Below are 23,654 nucleotides of genomic sequence, written 5' to 3' on the forward strand. Positions count from 1 at the left end.
CCTTTAACATAACATATATACTTACATAAACACATGGAAACCCCTTATGTAACATTTCTCCAGATACACGTCTTACATTTTTATGCCTGGTGTTTTACAATGTTCCTATCGGTAGGGGGTGGAGAAGAATATTCATTCAATGATTTGTCAGATTGAAGTCAAAGTATAAGTTCAATCACAAGACTGTTCCGTAATTGGCTCATACCTGCTCTAGGAAAGAGATTTTGAAGCACCTTTTGAAGAGTTGTTATTAAGTGTTTTTAAATGTTTCTAGTGAAGAGTAAAACATTCTAATGGCTATCAACAGAGTGCCAAGTTGAGTGACACATTCTTTTCAGCTGATCGTTATCAGGTATGATACTGGGCAACAACAGTGAATTGTTTAAAAGGATAAATAATAGCCACCTACTGGCATCTGTACCCACACACTCTACCTTCTTTCTTGATAACATGGAACCATCTGTGCTCCTAGTTAAGCTCAACCCTCTGTTTGTGCACTAGATCCCATCCCCTCACACTTACTCAGGAGCACTGAACCAGCTCATCTCCCTTTGCTCTTACATGAGCAGACTGTCCCTCTCATAGATCATTACCATAGACACACAAACATGCTGTGACTTCTCCCATTTAAAAAAAAAAAAAATTCTTGACCTCATTCCCCTGTACCTTCATCTCTTATCACCTCATTTCTCTCTAATCCTTTATTGCAAACCTCTTTTAAAAAGTTGTTTAAACTCCTGTCTCCAATGTCTAGCCTCCCTTTCTTTCCAATCGGGCTTTCACTCCCTCCAAAACCACTCCTATCAAGGTCACAAATTACCTTCCACCTCCATAAATTCCATGGTCAGTTTTTGTGTCCAGTAGTATAAGGACTAATCAGCCCAGTTTCCTTCAAATATCTTCTTCAATTCACTTCCAGAACCCCACTGGTTTTCCTTTCCACTCCTTCTCAGCCTCCTCTAAGGTTTCCTGCTCAACTCCCCAACTTCTAATAACCTGATGCCTAGAATAGGGCCTGGAACATGGTAGATGTCTAATATACATCTCTTGAATGAATTAATAAATCAATCAATTTCATTAACAAATGTATTGAAAACCTGCTAAAGTAGCTTGGGAGATGGATCTGAGGTCAATGGTATGTTTTTTTTTTTTATATCTCTGCCTGTTATGGGAATACTCTATTGAGAGAGAAAAGGCATAATGTTTAAATTTCCTTAGACCATTTCAGAGACATGGGCCTTGCAAATCATCTCATAATTACCATTTATCATTGATCAGACATTAGTTTCCAGTCAAATTTATACTTCAATAGAGGTTTTGTTTGCAATATGAAAACTTTATAGTCCATTCATATCCTTTTTATAATTAATATGTCCAGTATATTTATGGATATTTGATAGGATTTAGCATACAACTTCATTATTTTAGAATATTATAAAGGACTTGGCTGTTATAATTTTGCATTTAAAATGCATTATTGCTACATCTCTGATTTATTTCATTCTCTGTCATTGGTTAGGAGCAATATCTCCAACAATATCAATCCTTTGGGAAAATATTATCTGCTTTATAGAATCATTTTCAGGAATGTGTTGAGATGAAAAGAAATGACTGAATGCACTTATATATATTTTAACATAAGCCCCTCTTGTGTGCATGCTGTGGGTTCATCAAGGTGATATTAATGATGGAAATGAAGATCTCAGATAATAGTAATTCAAATTATAAATGTTTAATGGTAAGATGCAATGACAAGAATAGATTGTGTATTGGCATTACTAGAGATTTTTTTAAGCTAAGAGAATTCACACATTCAAATAAATTTTGACTTCAAAGTTGTTATGTTTCTTAAAAGAATTAACCATACCCCCTGGGGAGTCTAAATTTTTTTTAGCTACAAAGATAATAACTGCTAGAAATAATACATGCAACTAGGTGTTGTTCTCCTCAAAGTGATACCCTTGCAAGGCTGCACGATATTCCAGTGATGGTGCCATAGGCTCAGAATCTCTTCGGAACTCTACCTCTGAAAACATCACCAAAGGTCACAACCACACTCTTTTGATAATCCTCAGAGGGCAACATGTTCATACTTTGAGGGTGGATTTTTTTTTTTTTTTTTTAAATAACGAAAATTATTTGGTGTCAGGGCCAATCAATCAGGTGAATAAAACTGAGTAATACTATCTTGAATCTAAAACAAGATTTAGCTACAAAATAAAAAGGCAGATGTCCTTGTAAAGATTGTCAGATTTGCTCTGAAGGTGAGTCTGAAAAAGGAAAGGATTTTAACATGTATTGAGCAATTTCAGCAGGGTTGAAATGTTTGCAGCCTCCTGGAGTGAATACTTTGAAAGATATCAATCACTTTGATTATACATTCAGAAACTTTTGTGTTTTAAAATTTCTTTCCTGTGGATATTTACAAATTTAGATACCTAAGAGCCAACCTTCCCCATCCTTCTCAGGGTTATGTCTCCCAACATTAAAAAGATCTGTATCATTGACTAAAGTAGCTTTATTAAGAAAGAATTTAAGAAATTAGTTTACCTCTTAAAATTTCAAACAGATACATAACATAGGGAAAAATAGAACAAATGAAAACCTGAATTTTATCCCCAAATTATCTAGTATATTTGTTTATTTATAATATATTTGTTTATTTATAATGAGCTAATATTGAATGCTTACTCTCTTCCAGATCCTGTTCTAAACACATTGAACATGTTAATTTCATCTTTTACAAGAACCTTATAAAATACATTCTATTATCAGCTTTGTTTTAAAAATGGAGAAACTGAAATCAGAGAGATTAATAAACCACCAAAAATCACATAACTCAAAAGAGGTAGAGTTAGGACAGGAACAAAGGCAATTCAATTCAGAGCCTGTTTTCTGAAATACAATGCTATGTTGCTTAGAATACTGCCCATATTATCATGACAAGTTAGGAAAATGTATGTTTCAAAGGTGATAAAATTTGCAGGAATGAGGAGATATAACAAACAAATATCAGCCATCAGCAAGTTCTTCTTAACCGCCTGGCCTTCCAAATGTTAAAGATGTTTGTAATAATATCATTATACCTGCTTACCTACCCCCAGATCCCAGGCTCCAGACTTCATAAACGTAGTCAAAGTGTCTGCCTTGCATTCTCTTACAAAACTTTCCTATCTCATGACACATACAACCACAAGGGCATCATAAGCATGATACTATAGGGGTAGGAAATGCAGGGTCCTTAAAGTGTCAGGAATTGTGCTAGGTGCTGAGGCTGCACCTGAGAGAAGGGATGTAATCACCACCCTGCAGGAGTTAAGAGGTAGACAGTCAAGAAACAAGTAAATAAATGAGTGTTATTTGAATTATGATGGAAATAAACACAGCACTGTGGTAAGAGCATAAAGGGGATGATGGAAATGTCTAGAGAATCACAGTCAGGCCCAACACACTGAAACCCGGTAAGGCCAGATGGCAGAGCAGTGAATAAGATGTAGAAGTGCCACAGCAAGAAATTATGAAACCATTATCCATATCTGAGTAGCACAGTTGAAGTGACATTTTTTTTATAAGGTAGACTCCCATGAGTTGATATGTCCAACTCTCACACTAGTCTAAAAAGGGTTAAAAGGTAAAAATTCCTCTTACCTTAAGGGTCCTTCATACCTCATTCTACTCTACTTTGGGTGAGCCTCTGAAAAATACAGGAGGTTCCAAGAATCTGCATCCATCCTCACCATTGTATTGTTAAATACGTGTGTATCCTGCACTGCTTATTGTCTCATTCACAGTAACACAAAAGAAAACTAAGAGCTTGCTCAAAGATGAGAATCCTTTTTTGCCAACCCTCAAGTATGAAGCAGTCTTTGTGAACTGACCTACCTCAGAAAAAGCCTCGCTGAGGATGCGATATTTAAACTGAAATCTGAAAGAGGAGACAGTTACGCAAAGCTCCAAGAGAAAGGGCATTACAGATCTGGTTCAGAGAGTAAACTTTTACAAAGACCAATATTAGGAAAATGTCTCTCTATATTGCCATATCTCTTAATACCTTTTTACCTTACCACTTCCCTCTACCATGAAACCAGCATCCATGAGAAGATTTGGAAGCCATTATCAAAAGAAGGGTGACTTTGGTTCTCTTATTTGGGGATCTTATCTGCTGGTGGGCTCTTAATATCTTTAAGCACAGCCTAAGTCCCCAGATGGATCTGGGGACTCCTATCTTGATGCCAAAGATATTGCTTAGATTGAGATGTGCTCTTTCTAAAGTCAAGCATCCACATATCACTGATAAATACAAACACTAAAATCACCTAAGTACTATAGAGAAAACAAGGGGAAGGTGAAGGAGCTCTGCTCCAACTCTATCTGAATCAAAAAGAAACTCTTTAAAAAAAAAAAAGCTAAGAAATGTAAAAAGAGAGGGGGCATGTCACAATGTGATCCTGTTTATAGGTAAGGAAATATAAAATATTAGCTGAAAAAGCAGGGGAATAAAGTTTATTTAAAAGAGGTTTATTAAATTAGGTATCCAGGATTATACCAACTGAGTCTCCACTTTTATAAGTACGTATTCCCAGAAGAAGGTAAACAATCAAATCTTGCCTTTAAATTATTTTTAATGAAAATACTTCCAAAGCGTACAATGTGATTTCCAATATTTCAATAATAACAACTCAGTGTTACAAATGAAGCCAAATCTGCCAGGAGAGCTAGTGTTGACACATAGGCACAAATGGCTTAGCTTGTCACTCACAGGCAGTGTGCAAACCGTTCCCGAGGCTGCTAAGCAGTGCTGATCGCCAGGCCTCCCAAATGTCACCCCGATTCGCGCAGGCGCTGTTGGGCAGAAGGCACGTGTGTCTGTGCATGTGCTCCTGGGGCACATGCCTGAAATCACACAGCCCCGCGCCCCCGGCTGCAATGCTGTTCCACGGGCTTTGTACATATATCTCTCTCTCTGACTCCGCCATCAGAATGTGTACTGTCGTTACACCCCCGTGCTATTTCTAAGCTTCGTAGTCAGCTGTTTCAGCTGTTCCTAATCTCCACTCTTCTCTTTCCATTTTTTCAGCAATTATTCAAAAAGATTTATTGAGTAAGAATTATGTCCCAAGGACGGTGTTAGGCACCAACTGAACGAAACAAACATGGCACCTGATCACATAGCGCTTACAACGCAAAATAGAGAGAGAGATTAAACAAACAAATAAATCTGTTCTTACAACTCGCAGTAATACAGTACTATCAAGGGGAGGAACAGAAAGGAGTTCACTGTGACTCAGGTTCCAGAAGGCTTTTCTGAGGAAGTAATAATTAAACAAAGGCCCTAAAGGATAAGTAGGAGAGAGCCAGGAAAACAGTGGAGAGAAGACATTCAAGAAATAAGGTGCAACATGGTTAAAGGCCTAAGATCAAAGACAGTTGGCACATGTGAGGAATGGAAAGAAGGCCAGCCAAAGGCCAAAGGAAAACTGAGGTGATGAGGTGGGGAAAGAAGTAGGAGCCAGATCATGCCAGATCATGGTAAATATTTTCAGCACAAGGACTGGCCAATATTGACATTATCTGCTTGAATATATTTTAAATGATTGCTCTGTCTGTTCCCTGGGAAAGAACCAAGAAGGCAAGAGTGGAACATAGGAGGCCAATTACAGAGGCACTGCAGTCGTGCAGGTGGACTCCATTTTTTTTTCTGAGTTTCTTCTCTCCTCCAGTCACCTATATACCCACTCTGATTTTTTATGGAAAAGCTTAACTTATTAGAGATACCGGGATCCCTCTTTTCTTCCATGTGGCAAATCAAATAATCACTGTAAGAAAAGTTCTGACTCTTCTCAGCTGTATTCACTGTTCTTGGAAGCTGTTTTATCATTAAAGCCTAAGGATGTTTTAAGATTGTGAAGTTGATCCCCAGATAACAAAGTGTTGTACATTCCCTTGTATCGCAAGGAGATAGTTCCTAAAATTCTATTGGATATTATATACATATATATTACATACACACACACACTTTTTTTTAGCCGAAAGAATTTACTCTTTTGGAAGTATAAAAACATTTGCCAAAATTTAATTTCAATGATGAATGACACTGCCTTAACATTTTATCACAGGGGTTCTTAACTTAAAGCCCATAAACCTCTAAGGAGAGACTATGAACTAGCTCCCTGAAGGAATACACAAACACTCAGATGCGTTTGTGCTTAGAGAGATTTTCCTGCAGAGGTCTACAACACTCATCAGATTTTCAGTAGGGTTCAAGAGTGAGTGACTGAGGTTAATGTACCTGTGCCTAGCAAGCCTTCCCATCACCCATGAGCACATGACCAAGGTCTGGCCAAACAGAGTCTTCCCTGGTACTGACATATGGAGAAAGAAATTTGTTCCACTGGAGTTGCTAAGCTTGGGCTGCAATGGTCATGTCCCCTGCCAAATGGAAAAAAATCCATCCAAAATAGAACAAACGTGTAAAGAAATAGAAACATGGGTAAAAAGAATTAGGCAGATAGATTTTTGCCATCACTATGTCCCTGGTTCCATGGTTCCACTCATTAAGGTCTAGTTCTTGCATCTCTTCTTCCAATTCTGAGATCTACCCCAGTATTCTTCCAAACTATTTGAGCTGTTCAGTTCTTTTGGTCAAGCTAATCTGAGTTGGAGTTCTCTGTCACTTGCAACAGAATTAGTTCTGGCTTATAAATAACCTCCCAAAGCTTAAGAATTATCTCTTTAATGTAGTGATCTGATAGCAGAATCCAACAGAGACTTATAGATATTAAAATTGAAATTGAACCAAAATACAAATTCATATTTGACCAGCTAACATTCAGAGACATTACTATGACTTAGAGATTTAATTTTATTGGATTTAATTCTAGTGGCAGAAATTAAAACCCAATTAGCACCTGTGGAAAGCTTATTAAATTATATTTACACATTAAATGTTTGCTTAATAAATCTAATAAACCATAAGATCACTTGAGGCTACAAAGCAGATGGCATATTTTAGATAAATTTAAAGGAATTAGGCAGCTACCATAAAATTTTTAATCCACTACATGTCATAAAATACTCTAAAAATTCCATGAAAGAAAAGAATCTGTGAGTCTTTTCAATTTTATTCTAGTGGTAATAATGATATAAGGAGCAAAAACTGGTAAATCACAAAATATAGAAACACTGCCCAATCAATAGTGTATGTCTCTAGAACATCCTCCAAATCAATAAGATACATAATAATGACAAGAAGCACCTAAGAGTAAATGAAAAAAAGTGAATTGTAACACAGCCCAGAACCAATATCCAAACTATATTAAAACTGCATTTAACACAAGAATGTGATCAGTCTTCTTTTTTTTTTTTTTTTTTTTAGAGTTACCACTTATTTTAATTAATAGCTACTTTATTTATTTATTTATTTAGCTGTGTTGGGTCTTTGTTTCGTGCGAGGGCTTTCTCTAGTCGCAGCAAGCGGGGGCCACTCTTCATCGCGGTGCGCGGGCCTCTCGCTATCGCGGCCCCTCCCGTTGCGGGGCACAGGCTCCAGACGCGCAGCCTCAGCAGCCGTGGCTCACGGGCCCAGTTGCTCCGCGGCATGCGGGATCTTCCCAGACCAGGGCTCGATCCCGTGTCCCCTGCATCAGCAGGCAGACTCTCAACCACTGCGCCACCAGGGAAGCCCCAGTCTTCTTAATTTCAGTAACACAGGCAATAAATAAAATTTATCTTTTCTCCTTCATACTAGAGAGTCACAACATTCCAGAAACCTCACAAAACTATAAATAGTTTTGAGACTTAGACCACCCTAGCACTTTGCTACAGACTCACACCTGCAGGCTTTCAGCAGTATCTAGATCATTCAAAGTGTATAATTACCAAGTTCAATGACCAGTTGTCTGAGATGTGAATTATAAATTTTCAGTCAAAGAAATAGCAATGCAGTGAAACCTCATTGACAATGGGGTGTTTTAGATACATAAATTTCACCAAACAGATAAGGAGGCAAATAATAGAATGAGAGGTAGCGATGTACAAGGTCCTTGCTGGCTGCACTTTACATATATGATGTCATCCCAGCCTTACAGCACCCCTGCATGGTGAGAAGTTATCACCACTGCTTTATGAAAGATAGATTAGGAAATGGAAGCTCAAGCATTAAGTAACCTGCCCACATCACTTAAGCATAAGAGGTGAATCCGGAATGTAAGCCCAGTACAACGCCAAGTCCTATCACCATATCATGCTGCCTTCTTTTTTTTTTTTTTTTTTTTAATTTTTTTTTCTTTTAATTAATTAATTAATTAATTATTTTATTTTTGGCTGCATTGGGTCTTCGTTTCTGTGCGAGGGCTTTTTCGACTTGCGGAGTGTGGGGGCCACTCTTCATCGCGGTGCGCAGGCCTCTCAGTGTCGCGGTCTCTCTTGTTGCGGAGCACAAGCTCCAGACGCGCAGGCTCAGCAGCTGTGGCCCACAGGCCTAGTTGCTCCGCGGCATGTGGGATCCTCCCAGACCAGGGCTCGAACCCGTGTCCCCTGCACTGGCAGGCAGACTCTCAACCACTGCGCCACCAGGGAAGCCCACTCTGCCTTCTTTTAGCTACCAAATTTTTTTTTTCATTTAGACCATGTTTAGTTAATAAGTGGTCATAAAATGGGAATGAATTTTAGATATGAATTTCCTTTTGAAATAGAAAATATTGAATATATTTTCTTAATGTGTCAGGTATAATCATCAATATGGAGGGGTTTTTTTGTTGTTTTTTTTTTAACCCCTCCAGGCCAAGCTTTTGATTATTCTACTTGCTGTCACTGTGTATTGTGTATTCCTAATAGTAGCTTTCCACACACGTGTGTGCACACACACACACCTTCAAGTTTGCTCTTCCAATCTGCTATGGATGGGGAAACAAGATGATCATGTTGTTTAAGAACTATAGGTTTATTAAGAATCATAAAATTCTGGAAGAACCCAGAAAGTCAATTCCACGTCTTCATAGTAACATCTTTGAACCAGTGTTTCAGAAGCCTCCTCAGTTTATTTTCTTACTTCTAGTAAAAGTTACATCCTAAAGGACTGACATTTCAGAAAGCAGGACTGGAGATAGAAAATCACCTCCAAATACATGAAATGTGGCTGTCATTATACATTTATGCAGTTTGGTCTGAGATTTTTAGCAAACAAGCTGGCTTCTAAACATAAACTCTAGTAATAATTGATGGAATAGACTGTATTTTCAATCCTTTACACACCTTTTAGCATCACTCTAAAATATTATTTGTTATAGCCTATATCATACCACTTATTCTATCCGGTCTTCCTAAAAGAACAGTGTAACCCTTCCCATAACAATGGAGGTTGTCAATTTTGTGCATGTCCAAAGTGCTGTGCTGAGCATTCTATGTACAGGGACTCATTACTTCTCATAACCACACAGGTCTTTCACTAGTGGCTGCACACATTGTGCTCTTCAAACTTTGGGGGGCCAGTCACTTAGACTACAGTATGAACTGCGCTCCTCGGGAACAGGCAAAGCCCAACCCATGCAGTAGCCTAAAGGTAGGTACTATTTTGTTCTTCGCAGAAACTGAGGAAAATGAGGCTTGGAAAGTTATGTAAATGATAGAGCTACATCAGAAAAATAGGTCTTAATCACTATGATAAGAGACATCCTATAGTTTCCTATAGAATATTCTTTAATTGTTACACTTCAGGACATACCTGTTAAGGGCTGACTATTTGTGCCGCTCCCCTGCCCGCAATTCATATGTTGAAAACCTAGCCCCCAAAAATGATGGTATTAGGAGGTGGGGCTTTTAGGAAGTAATTAGGACATGAAGGTGGAAACTTCATGAATGGGGTTAGTGCCCTTACAAGAAGAAACACAAGAGCTTGCTCTCTCTCTGCCATGTAAGGTGGCCACCAGAAGACCGAACCAGAATGAGGGCCCTTACCAAGAACCAGACCTGCTGACAACCTGATCTCAGACTTCCAGGTTCCAGGACTGTGAGAAATAAATATCTGTTGTTGAAGCTACCCAATCTGTGGTATTTTGTTATGGGAACCCAAACTAAGACAATACCCACTCACACAGACACTCAGACACACATGCACAAACACTCACAATGCAGAAATGGCCTAGGTTAGTAGCAGATTATTCAACAACAACTGTTTTTCAAGAGCACTCCAGAATAAACAAAAACCCAGGAAAGTCCTCAATATTCTAAGCGATCCCTCAAACATAAGAGCAGCTTGAGAAGCCAGCACTCCACAGACTAGGTTCCTTAACCAATAGCCTATACTCACCCGAGGTCCACAAGAGCCGATACATACTTGAACAATGAACTTGACGCACTCAGTGCCAAGGCTGACCCTCAATTATCAGACCATCTCCTAAATAAGTTTAAAGGTAAAAAGAAGAACTGATACATCTCTGATCTATACTCACACTTATCATGAGTTTGAACTTACATTGAAGGTATTTTGCATTTACCTGGAGATGCACAGTCATCGTACAATACTTGGTTATCAAATTTCCTTAGATTGAGAGTTAGTTCTTCCATAAGCCCAGATAGTGCTTATCCTGAAAGACAAAGTGCTGTAGAATGCAAGCGGGATCCAAGGTTGATCTGCAGCTGATGAGCTGCAGGACCCTAGATGCAGATTCTACAAGAACAATCCATTGGAGGACGTGTACCATCACCCCCCTACATAGAAAGCTCTACTTCAACACAGTGAGGATGGACCATTTCTTAGAGTCTGTTTGAGAACACATTCATTCTTCTCATTTTTCATTAAATATTTATTGAGTGCCTACTCTAGATCTAATACTAAGTTTAGCATTAGACAATGGTACATCGAAATGAGTAAGGAATAGTTCCTGTCCTCAAGAAATTCACAGCCAAGGGAAAGAGGAAAATATAAAAGTAAATTCTAAAACACATAGCAGTGGTAACAAAATATGAACAAAGTGCTGGGAGAGTAATCAGCTCTGCCTGTGAGTAGTACAGGAGGTGGGGAAGTATTCACAGAAAAAAAAAAAAAAGAAACTGTACTAATGGGTTTTGTAGGACAAGTAGGAGTTTGCTTGGTTAAGAGACTGAGGTAGAGCCAGAGAGAGTAAGCTTCTTCTTTCTGTATAATTAATTATAAGTGCGTAAGAGGAAAATTTCCTTTCTGCTCTCATTATACTAGTGCTTTGTCCTCCTTTGATTATATTTTCTTTGAGTTTAAAGTAGGTAATCAGCGGAGGTTCACTAGTTTGTTATTTGGATGAAAATGGGATGGGCTGGATTCAGAATATTTAAATTTGAACTCTTATATTTAGAATATTTTTTAGATCCATTAAAAAAAACTGGTCAGTATCTTGACTTTGCAACAGTTCACGTTGCGAAAACATGAGACTTTTTTCTTCAAAAAGTATAACTTAATAAATGTTGATATTTAATTGTGACCTTTAAGATCAAGTTAATACTTCCTGAAAATTAGATTTCTCTCCCCAGTGTGTATTTAAATTGGCAGCTGGTGACTCGTATATCACGTTCCACATTGTTACACCACAGCAACGCAGAAGCCATTACACAGACATAAAGTTATTGCTGAGATGGTGATGCCTGAGATCTTTTCTAGTAAACTCCAAGAGCTGAGCTACCTAGTAAACAAGGGTCAAAACAGTTCTAAATTACTACAGCTTCACAGAACTCCAGAGCTATTTCCAAAATCTAAACAATTCCTTTATTATGGGACCAATAATATAGCCTGAACCCAACATCTCCATCAGCTTAAAGTAAAATAAACATAATCAAATATATTCTGGTAGAGAAAAACTAACCTAGCAACTCATAATATTTAGACAAACCCGTAGCTACCATGTTTAATACTCATAGAGTTCATTAAAGAAGGGTCTGGGGCTATACTGAACACAGATGCCCCATCACCCTTTTATCCGTCTTATCCACAGTCCAATCCAGTCCAGCCAATGAGGAGATAAACTACCCAATTCCTAGGGCACCCATATATATTCTGAATGGTACTGACCTTGATTCCTCTTTCTACAGCACACCTGTATGCTCATGCAACTTCTAGCCCCGTCAACAACAGATGTGTGAACTCAATTACATGACTTCCACTCATCTGAACAGAGTTCATACTTGGAAAGGTTGAAGAAAAGCATCTGTCAACACTGTCATCTCACACTTATAACAGACAAAAGCAGAAGCATCAAACCAGAGGGAACTCTGACCAAAATGTCTGCCGTTCATTCAGAAATGCTGCTTGCCCAGAACTGCTGGCATGCACCTTGCTTACACAAACACTTTCTTGGAATCTGTAATATTTGCTGTTATGTCTAGACACCTTCATTTCTGATCTCATCCTAAGGTCAAAGTCGCACACTTACCCCATCAGAACCTAGCAGCAATGGTCTGTTATTGTCCAGTCCAATAGATGGAGGATATCTTCAAATTAAGATAGTAACTAGAGTTGTACAGAATGGCTATTTACAGACTACATGCTTCCTCGTAAACCCCTGGGAGCTGGCGGGGCAGGATGGTATGCACTGATGGGAAATGATACAAATGAGCAATGTCTAATGCTTCCAGGGCTGCTCAGACTCCAAGACAAAAGCAAGAAAACTGAGAGTTAGGGATGAAACTCTATCCTCTCTAACCCTATTGTGCCTCTATACCACAGTACATATTAATGCAACATTAAGCCCTATTTTTAGATCTCTGCAATTCCACAAGTATAAATCATTCCTGTGCCACAAGTCACCTTTGAGTTAGCAATGCCAACTTTCACATTTTGCAGGATACTACAAACAATGTAACTGAAAGCAAGTGATATTTAAAATGAATAGTGATAACTTTAATAGAATAACATTAGCCTAAAAATAGATTGAGAGAATTAAGTAGTAATTAAAAGAAAAAGTGACAAACGTGCCACTTAGCTAATTCTATCTTCACAACAGCTTTCACAGTTGAATATGGAATGCTGGCTGTTCTTCTGGGGAAAAAAAAAAAAATGCTAATGCAACAGTCTTGTTTGCTCTTTACATAATACTGATTGATCTGCAGTGATTTTAGCCAAGAGGGTTCTCTCTGAATTGAACATCTGATTAAAGAAGGAAAAACAACTAAACGTACAAGTTGGTCAAAGTGTTACATTTTATAATAGTCCATGACCACTGTTGGGGAAATGTAATTAAAAACAAAATCTTCTCCCAACTCAGAAATCCTCTCTGTAAAGGTGGTAGAGAAAAAAAAAAACACTTTTATTTTTGAAGAATTATTAAACCAGAATGTAATGTGCATCACATGAAATCCACTAGGAGATTGCAAAGACAGGAAGAAATCTCATTCTTTTATATAGCCAAGCACATACAAATCATTACATATATATTTCAAGATAAACAATAGTTCTCAAGCAAGAGGACTTAGTAGCACAATCTGTCACATGTAGTTCATCTTAAATTTACCTGGTAATTGCGGGAACCATCTGTGTTAGGTAATTAGCTTTATCTAGAGAAGAAGCAAACTTCTCATTCTTTATGACAAGAGGTAGTTTTGCAACTTGGTGAAACGCTCCCACCAAAGTTAGGCTCCTACCCTGCCAGAGACACAGGGATATAGGGGCTCTTTATTCCTCAGTGTTTATATTTCAAAGGAATGGAACCCAGGTCCTCGAGGAAGATATTCCAGGGTCATAAAGCTGAGGAAAGGCGCATCCAGTTTTCAGAAGGATGTATATACTTTTCACAGAGAGGAGAAAGTACCTACAGTTACAAGTTTTCTAAAGTAAAAAAAAGGGGGGAATGTCTCTTCCCTCATTTTCAACAGTGACAATTAAGCCTCTTAATTTTATTTGTCCTTATACCAACCAGGTTCAGTGTGCTCACCATAATCCAAACTCAGATAAAGAAGATATGTGACAAGAAAATGTGAAATGGTTTCTACACCATAAAATCACACAAATTAATATATCATGCCAAACCACATGCATTATGAACTACCATGATTATTGATAATATATTTCACCAAGGGAAAAAGCAAATCGTTAATAGGCCTTTGTTTTCTTGCCCATTGCTGACAGGGATGATGATTTCATTTTTAATTTGTTCAGAAGTAAATTTATAATGATAACCAAAGGGAAACGTTTTGCTCCCCATGTGAGATTATCTATACAATCATTAGCCATTAAAAATGTATTACGTTGATAACAAAGGGGAGTTTTGCATTCATCTAAATAATGCACGTTACCCTACAAAAGACTAACCGTACAGCAGAGATAAGTTAAATGAGTCAATTTACCAAAATTCCCAATCAGTCCTATAGTTAGAACATATATCTGGCTGATATCAAACTATTTAATGAACTTTCTACCTATACACAGTAATTTTCCACTAAGTGCTCTTATAAAGCATCATCTAATGTTAGCATTAAGAGGGATGTGTAATACCAATCAATAGCCAAATAAAACAAAACCACCAGAAGTCAGAAGGGGATAATGGAGAGAGTAATGCTTTCTGATGAGACCTTTAGAGGGCAACATCAAAAGGCATCATCCAGAGGCTCTTGCCATTAGTGTATCACATGCAACCTTGAGGAAGTTGCTAACACAGCTCCTATTTAATGAAAAAAGGTGCAATCTTAGTTCTTGCCTCATGTGCTTCAATTCCTCTAGGAAAATGCTTCAATAAGAAGAAACATCATAAAGAAAAGAATAAAGGCTTAATGAAAACATTAAGTAGAGTTTTAAATTCAAACATTATCCAAAAAGTTTCCTGGGTTTTGGTGTTTGGGAAGGTGGAGGAAGAGGCAAAGGGGAAGGGATGCTTCAATGCTGTCAAATCTAAAATCTGCCCTCAGATCTGATGTGTTTGGCAAATTAAAAGAAAGCATAAGAGAGTCACAAAGGATGACCCTCTGGCCTGCTTGCTGAGAGTCTGTAGAGTAACAGTAAACTTTCCTTTAGCATGTTCTCCTTTAATTTACATGAAAACAGAACGGTGTCTCCAACACTCACCCTTAACTTCCCACTGTGAAGACAGCTGCCTTATGTGCCTTTCAGCAAATTACAAGTTGAAATAGCTTCACTGTCAAGAGCAGCAGCAGTGGAGAGACTTGCAAAAGAGCTTCCTTTTACTGCTGCAGAGCGTTCTATTTCCAAAGGATTACTGTTACCTTTTGACTCCAGCAAAGAACCTTCCAAGAAACGATACCTTTCCTTTACTACTAGCCTCTCCACTGCTCCTTGACAAAGATCAAGACAAAATCCCTAACAAGAAAGATTTCTTAATCCTCTTCATGCATAGATTTTTGCTTTCATATACTTATACTGTTAAGATTCACCCTCTATCCATTACATATAATGAAAGTAATTAATAAAAAGTTAAAAGCAAAACAAAATTTAGGTCACTCTGTCGTTCAGGCAAAAGTTTAAAATAGCTCTGGTATTTTCAAAAAAATAAAAAAAGTTGAGAATGGAGACCAATCAGAGTTAATAAGGCTACTAGAAAAAAGATAGACATCATTTCTTGAAATGGCAAAAGGCAAAAAAAAAATTAGGATTACCAAAGGGAACATCAAGTAAAAGCAGCCAGAGTCCTAAGTTTGGCTCGCACTTTATTTTTCCAAATAAGTGAAATTCTGTCTCAAAAATTAAAATAAAGGGGTGAATTCTGAGGAATTTTTTAAAGCCATGTTTTCTTTTTTTTTTTTTTTTTTTAAAGCCATGTTTTCTTAACTGTAGGGATGTCAACATTTTCAGGATTCTGACTTAATGAACTAAAATTATTTCCTTAAGTAGGGCTTGCATTCAGAGAGGAAACTGAAATAGAAGGCCTGAAAGAAAAGTTATTTCATTAGGATATTCACTGGACTTCTTAACTCTTCTGCATTTCTATTTTCTTCAATGCAAGTTCATAACTACAACCTCTTCTTTTCACATGTTGCATATAAAAGCTGTTTCATTTTGTTAAAATCTCCCGGATGACTGAAATAAGAATACTACTAAATAGAACATAGATTACTGCAGTAGTTATTACATTAATATTATTGTTAGTATCTGCCAGAGGTCATTAAAATTATCTTCTCTTTTCTCTATTTTGCTTGAGAAGCCATAAACAGTATTGTCTCAAGAATTTATTCTTTCATTTATCTTTTCATGGCTTTTTTTGCCATACTTTATGAAAAGCCATATGAAAGCTTTTACCTGTGTATCAGTGATTTCTAATGTGCAAAAAAATTAGATTGTTTAGGAAATCCAAGAAATCATAATGTCTCAATAATTAAAGTTATTTTGTAAAACCAACAAAGAACATTTTATATCATGGGTCAGGTTGCTAAAAGCCTCCAATTAGTAAAACTTTTAATAATAATATAGATTATTACCATTGCCAGGCACATTAAATACATGATCAGATTTAATACCTACAGCAATACTGTGGAGCTGTACTTGTATTCCCATTTTACAGAAAGGCAAAGTACATTACCCAGGCTCACACAGATACTAAATGGTAGAGACAGCCTTTGAATCAGAATCTACTTGAATCCAAAGCCCAGGATTTTAACCACTACTTATATTACCAGGCATATTTGTTATCAATTGTCACACTATTGTAATTATACAGATTGTTTTCCTTAGTATGATTCATGACTCTAAGATTCCCCAAAGATTACTCCAAGAACTTTATTTTTATTAATAATTTCTGTCAGAGTTCTTATATGGAACATTTCTAATTCAAGGGTATCATTTAATTGAACATGGGCTGATCTAATTATGGATTATTTGAAATGCAGTGTGATTTTGGTCACTTAGGCCAAGGCTAATTTCTAAAACTAACACAGCACCTTTTTTTAAAATAGTTTCTTGAAATAGTGACCTGTTTTGGGTAATTCTTCCCCCATAATGTGGCTATTTTCCATTTTTATGTTAATCTCAAGTCTTGAAGAGAAACTAATAAATTCGTCCTGATCAGAATATCACCAAACTGAAAACTAACAAGAGTTACCGCCCCATTTGTACCAAGATTGTGTATGCCCCCCCCCTCCCTAGGCCCCCATTTTCCAAGCTTATATATCAGATCATCTTCATGCTATTGCAGAAGGCCAGTATTTCACACTGTACTGATTTTTTTTTCAATTTATGCAGCATATTACAAGAGCTAAGGTAAGATTTTTACAGTTCATGATTCTCTAGCCTTGGATCAAGCCATGCTGCTGCTCAATCTTTTTCAGTCCTTGTTAACAGAGGCCACTGTGACTAAACCAAAATATATAGAATGTACAGTGCCAGGTTCAAATTGCAGACCATAAACTCAGGTGGGCAAGAAATATCACTTTTTGTATACTGAAGTTTCTATAACTGTGGAATGGAAATGTCATCTCAGTAAATTTAAAGATGCATCTTCTCATCTACCCTCACCTGCCCTCCTCACAGTCCTGGTTTACCAAGGTTAGGTCTGATTTCTACCCTGTGGAGGGAGCATAATTGTACCACAACCCAGAGAGTTTGGAGTGAATCTGATGCCATTTACGTGCAATGGTACCTACTCAGACACCCAGTTTCCTTTTTTATCCTTGGCCATTGACCCGAGGAAATTACTGCCAGGTGTACTTTCATACTCATCCACAATAGCCCCATCACGTCTAGATGCCTCAACTTCAGTAAAATCATTCGACTCTGTTATTCTCTGCATCCTTCTGTGGTCTAGTCTCCCAAGTGAAGGAGAGTCAAGGGAATAACAGAAAATAGTAATGTAGGGGGCTTCCCTGGTGGCACAGGGATTAAGAATCCGCCTGTCAATGCAGGGCACACAGGTTGGAGCCCTGGTCCGGGAAGATCCCACATGCTGTGGAGCAACTAAGCCTGTACACCACAACTGCTGAGCCCGCACACCTAGAGCCCAAGGTCTGCAACAAGAGAAGCCACCGCAATGAGAAGCCCACGCACAGCAACCAAGAGTAGCCCCTGCTCACCACAACTAGAGAAAGCCCTCACGTAGCAATGAAGACCCAATGAAGTCAAAAATAAATAAAATAAAATAAATTTTAAAAAATAAATAAAATGAAAGGAGGATCCAGATGAAATATTTTTTTTTAAAAAATAGTATGGAAGGAGGAAAGATGCATTAGCTAATCTAAAAAAAAAAATCTAACCACATTTTTAAATAAAATATTAGTTCTTTTGTGTGTCTGAAAACATGAAAATAATTGATTGGACTTTAATATGTAGAGGGTATTCCAATGGCATTTTTCACAGAAATAGAATAAACAATCCTAAAATTTTTGTGGAAACATTAAAGACCCAGAAGAGCCAAAGCAATCTTAAGAAAAACAACAAAGCTGGAGCCATCATACTCTATGATTTCAAACTATACTACAAAGCTATAGTAATTAAGACAGTATGGCACTGACACAAAAGCAGAGCATAAAGAACCCAGAAATAAACCCACACTCATATGGTCAATTAATAAATGACAAAGGAGCCAAGAATATATAATAGGGAAAGGACAGTCTCTTCAATTTGAGAAAATTGGACAGCCATATGCAAAAGAACAAAACTGGACCACTATCTTACACCTTTCACAAAAATTAACTCAAAGTGGATTAAAGACTTGAATGTAAGACCTGAAACCATAAAATTTCTAGAAGAAAACGTAAGTGGTAAGCTCCTTGACATAGGTCTTAACAATGATTTTTTTAATCTGACACCAAAAGCAAAAGCAACAAGAGCAAAAATAAACAAGTGAGACTACATAAAACTAAAAGGCTTCTGCACAGCAAAGAAAACCATCAACAAAATGAAAAGGTAACCCAGTGAATGGGAGAAAAATATTTGCAAATCATATATCTGATAAGGGGCTAATATCCAAAATGTATAAAGAACTCACACAACTCAACAGCCAAAAAAAAAAAAATCCACTTAAAAAATGGGCAGAAGATCTGAATAAACGTTTTTCCAAAGAAGACATACAGATGGCTGACAAGTACAGGAAAAGATACTCGATATCATTTATCACCAGGGAAATGTAAATCAAAACTTCAGTGAGATATCACCTTACACCTGTCAGATGGGCTGTTATCAAAAAGACAACAAATAACAAGCGTTGGTGAGAATGCAGAGAAAATGGAAGCCACATGCACTATTGCTGGGAATGTAAATTGTGCAACAACTATGGAAAATAGTATTGAGGTTTCTCAAAAAAATTAAAAATAGAACTACCATATGATTTAGCAACTTAACTTTCAGGTATTTATCCAAAGAAAATAAAAACACTAATTTGAAAATATATGTGTACTCCCATGTTCACTGCTGTATTATTTACAATTGCCAAGAAATGGAAACAATCTAAATGCCCATTAATGGATGAATGGACAAAGAAACTGCACATATGTACGCATACACACACACACACCATGGAATAATATTCAGCCATAAAAAAGTATGAAATCTTGCCATTTGTAACAACATGGATGGACCTCAAGGGGATTATGCTAAATGAAATAAGTCAGAGAGAGGAAGAGAAAGACAAACACCAAATGCTCTATCTTACAGGTGGAATCTAATAAACAAACAAACAAATAAACAAACCAAGCTCACATATACAGAGAACAGATTGGTGGTTGCCAGAGGCAGGAGGTAAGGGGCACTCCCTTACCTCCTTACCTATCTGGGGCACTGGTGTGTAGCTATGATGTCTGCAGCCATTTTTCGAACACAAAGTGACAAGCTCAAGGACCAAAAGGTGAGAAGATGAAGAAGGCACAACAGACAGGAGGAAACAGCTGGGATTCTTCATGAACTCACAGAGATGCCACCCCATCTCTGCCTACTCTTGGCAAACTGAAGCAATTAAATGCTTTGCTGAACTGCTCGGGCTCTTTTAGTAAAGCACTTATAGCCAAAAGCAAGCCTTACTGACTGCATTGACCAGAGATAGGATTTATACTCAGGTTTCCATGATGCTAAAAACTATCCTCTTGGGAGTTTGGGGAGAGAAGACAGCCCTCAGTGCCCTTCCACTGAGGAGCCACCTTGCCAGCCCCAGACTGCTTGTACTGGACTACTAGGTGTTAGGAAAACTTGTATCTTGTCTAAGTCACTTGGTTCCATTTCTGTGACACCATCTATTTCCTGCCTTAAAGTGTCCTGTGTTAGCTCTTCTGTAAATGTCTGCAAGTATTCACCAATACCTATCCTTCTCAAACTCTTCCAAAATATAGCAGAGGAAGGAACACTCCCAAACTCATTCTATGAGACCACCATCACCCTGATACCAAAACCAGACAAAGATGCCACAATGAAAGAAAACCACAGGCCAATATCACTGATGAACAATATCACTGATGAACATAGAAAAATCCTCAACAAAATACTAGCAAACAGAATCCAACAGCACATTAAAAGGATCATACACCATGATCAAGTGGGGTTTATCCCAGGAATGCAAGGATTCTTCAATATACGCAAATCACTCAATGTGATACACCATATTAACAAACTGAAGGAGAAAAACCATATGATCATCTCAATAGATGCAGAAAAAGCTTTTGACAAAATTCAACACCCAGTTATGATAAAAAAAAAAAAAATCCTCCAGATAGTAAGCATAGAGGGAACTTACCTCAACATAATAAAGGCCATATATGACAAACCCACAGCCAACATTGTTCTCAGTGGTGAAAAACTGAAAACATTTCCTCTAAGATCAGGAACAAGACAAGGTTGCCCACTCTCACCACTATTATTCAACATAGTTTTGGAAGTTTTAGCCACAGCAATTAGAAAAGAAAAAGAAATAAAACTAATCCAAATCAGAAAATAAGAAGTAAAGCTGTCACTGTTTGCAGATGACATGAGAACTATACATAGAGAATTCTAAAGATGCCACCAGAAAACTACTAGAGCTAATCAGTGAATTTGGTGAAGTAGCAGGATACAAAATTAATGCACAGAAATCTCTTGCATTCCTATACACTAATGATGAAAAATCTGAAAGAGAAATTAAGGAAACACTCCCATTTACCAATGCAACAAAAAGAATAAAATACCTAGGAATAAACCTACCTAAGGAGACAAAAAACCTGTACGCAGAAATCTATAAGACACTGATGAAAGAAATTAAGGATGATATAAACAGATGGAGAGATATACCACGTTCTTGGATGGGAAGAATAAACATTGTGAAAATGACTATACTACCCAAAGCAATCTACAGATGCAATGCAATCCCTATCAAACTACCAAGGGCATTTTTCACAGAACTAGAACAAAAAAGTTCACAATTTGTATGGAAACACAAAAGACCCTGAATAGCCAAAGCAATCTTGAGAAAGAAAAACGGAGCTGGAGGAATCAGGATCTCAGACTTCACACTATACTACAAAGCTACAGTCATCAAGACAGCATGGTACTGGCACAAAAACAGAAATATAGATCAATGGAACAGGATAGAAAGACCAGAGATAAACCCACGTACATATGGTCACCTTATCTTTGAGAAAGGAGGCAAGAATATACAATGGAGAAAAGACAGCCTCTTCAATAAGTGGTGCTGGGGGGGGGGGGGGGGGGTGGGGAGCTTCCCTAGTGGCACAGTGGTTGAGAATCTGCCTGCCAATGCAGGGGACACGGGTTCGAGCCCTGGTCTGGGAAGATCCCACATGCCGCGGAGCAACTGGGCCCGTGAGCCACAACTACTGAGCCTGCACATCTGGAGCTTGTGCTCCATGACAAGAGAGGCCGCGACAGTGACAGGCCCACGCACCACAATGAAGAGTGGCCCCCGCTCACCGCAACTAGAGAAAGCCCTCACACAGAAACAAAGACCCAACACAGCCAAAAATAAATAAATAAATAAATAAATAAGTGGTGCCGGGAAAACTGGACAGCTACATGTAAAAGAATGAAATTAGAACACTCCCTAACACCATACACAAAAATAAACTCAAAATGGATTAAAGACCTAAATGTAAGGCCAGACACTATAAAACTCTTAGAGGAAAACATAGGCAGAACACTCTATAACATAAATCACAGCAAGATCCTTTTTGACCCACCTCCTAGAGGAATGGAAATAAAAACAAAAATAAACAAATGGGATCTAATGAAACTTAAAAGCTTTTGCTCAGCAAAGGAAATCTTAACCATAAACAAGACGAAAGACAACCCTCAGAATGGGAGAAAATATTTGCAAATGAAGCAGCTGACATAGGATTAATCTCCAAAATTTACAAGCAGCTCATGCAGCTCAATACCAAAAAAAAAACAACCCAATCCAAAAATGGGCAGAAGACCTAAATAGACATTTCTCCAAAGAAGATATACAGATTGCCAACAAACACATGAAAAGATGCTCAACATCACTAATCATTAGAGAAACGCAAATCAAACCTACAATGAGGTAACACCTCACACCAGTCAGAATGGCATCATCAAAAAATCTACAAACAATAAATGCTGGAGAGGGTGTGGAGAAAAGGGAACCCTCTTGCACTCTTGGGGGGAATGTCAATTGATACAGCCACTATGGAGAACAGTATGGAGGTTCCTTAAAAAACTAAAAATAGAACTACCATACGACCCAGCAGTCCCATTACTGGGCATATATCCTGAGAAAACCATAATTCAAAAAGAGTCATGTACCACAATGTTCACTGCAGCTCTATTTACAATAGCCAGGACATGGAAGCAACCTAAGTGTCCATCAACAGATGAATGGATAAAGAAGATGTGGCACATATATACAATGGAATATTACTCAGCCATAAAAAGAAATGAAATTGAGTTATTTGTAGTGAGGTGGATGGACCTAGAGTCTGTCATACAGAGTGAAGTAAGTCAGAAAGAAAAAAACAAATACCATATGCTAACACATGTATATGGAATCTAAAAAAAAAGCAAAAAAAAAAAAATGGTTCTGAAGAACCTAGGGGCAGGACGGGAATAAAGGCACAGACATAGAGAATGGACCTGAAGACACGGGGAGGGGGAAGTGTAAGCTGGGACGAAGTGAGAGAGTGGCATGGACATATATACACTACCAAATGTAAAATAGCTAGCTAGTGGGAAGCAGCCGCATAGCACAGGGAGATCAGCTCGGTGCTTTGTGACCACCTAGAGGTGTGGGATAGGGAGGGTGGGAGGGAGATGCAAGAGGGAGGAGATATGGGGATATATGTATATGTATAGCTGATTCACTTTGTTATAAAGCAGAAACTAACACACCATTGTAAAGCAATTATAGTCCAATAAAGATGTTAAGAAAAAAAATGCCCTGTGTTGTCTAACAAGCACAGTAAGGTACTAGTTTTTGGAATGTGACACAATATTACAAAATTAGTCTTTAAAAAAAAAGAAAAGTGTGGAGGGTATGCTTGGGTCTCTGACTTCAAATGTGTGCTGTGAGGCTTACACAAGTTTCCCTCTGAAGGACTGCGACGTACTTCAAGAGAGAGAGGTAGCCATCTTCTAGAGCAGCTAACTCCAAGTGGCAAGAGGCCCACATGACCACAATTAGAGGAGACACGTCTCACGCATGAAGCAAGACCTTGTCGGCAGAGAAAACACAGTGGTTCCAAATATGAGCCCACAACCAACTGTCCCAATGTGAAAGATGCTGCTAAGTATGGGTGTTCTTTTGCAATTAAGCTGC

At 37.9% G+C, this 23,654-nt stretch overlaps 1 protein-coding gene across 8 annotated transcripts in view; it reads right to left on the bottom strand.

Moving 5' to 3' along the window:
* The window catches only part of TAFA2 (TAFA chemokine like family member 2), a 537,069-nt gene that overhangs the window by 418,578 nt on the left and 94,837 nt on the right, over window positions 1-23,654 (bottom strand). The window contains exon 1 of one of the 8 annotated variants that reach the window (XM_068561745.1): window positions 12,399-12,482. The exons of 5 other annotated variants lie outside the window; for them this stretch is intronic. In XM_068561745.1, coding sequence (XP_068417846.1) covers window positions 12,399-12,403 — 5 coding nt within the window. In that variant the 5' untranslated portion in view covers window positions 12,404-12,482. Of the gene's footprint in view, window positions 1-12,398; window positions 12,483-23,654 lie in introns of those variants that run through there. 2 more of the 8 variants (XM_068561750.1, XM_068561751.1) reach the window with 2 other exon arrangements.

The sequence above is a fragment of the Eschrichtius robustus genome, chromosome 13 (assembly GCF_028021215.1).
Source record: "Eschrichtius robustus isolate mEscRob2 chromosome 13, mEscRob2.pri, whole genome shotgun sequence".
Taxonomy (NCBI): Eukaryota; Metazoa; Chordata; class Mammalia; order Artiodactyla; family Eschrichtiidae; genus Eschrichtius; species Eschrichtius robustus.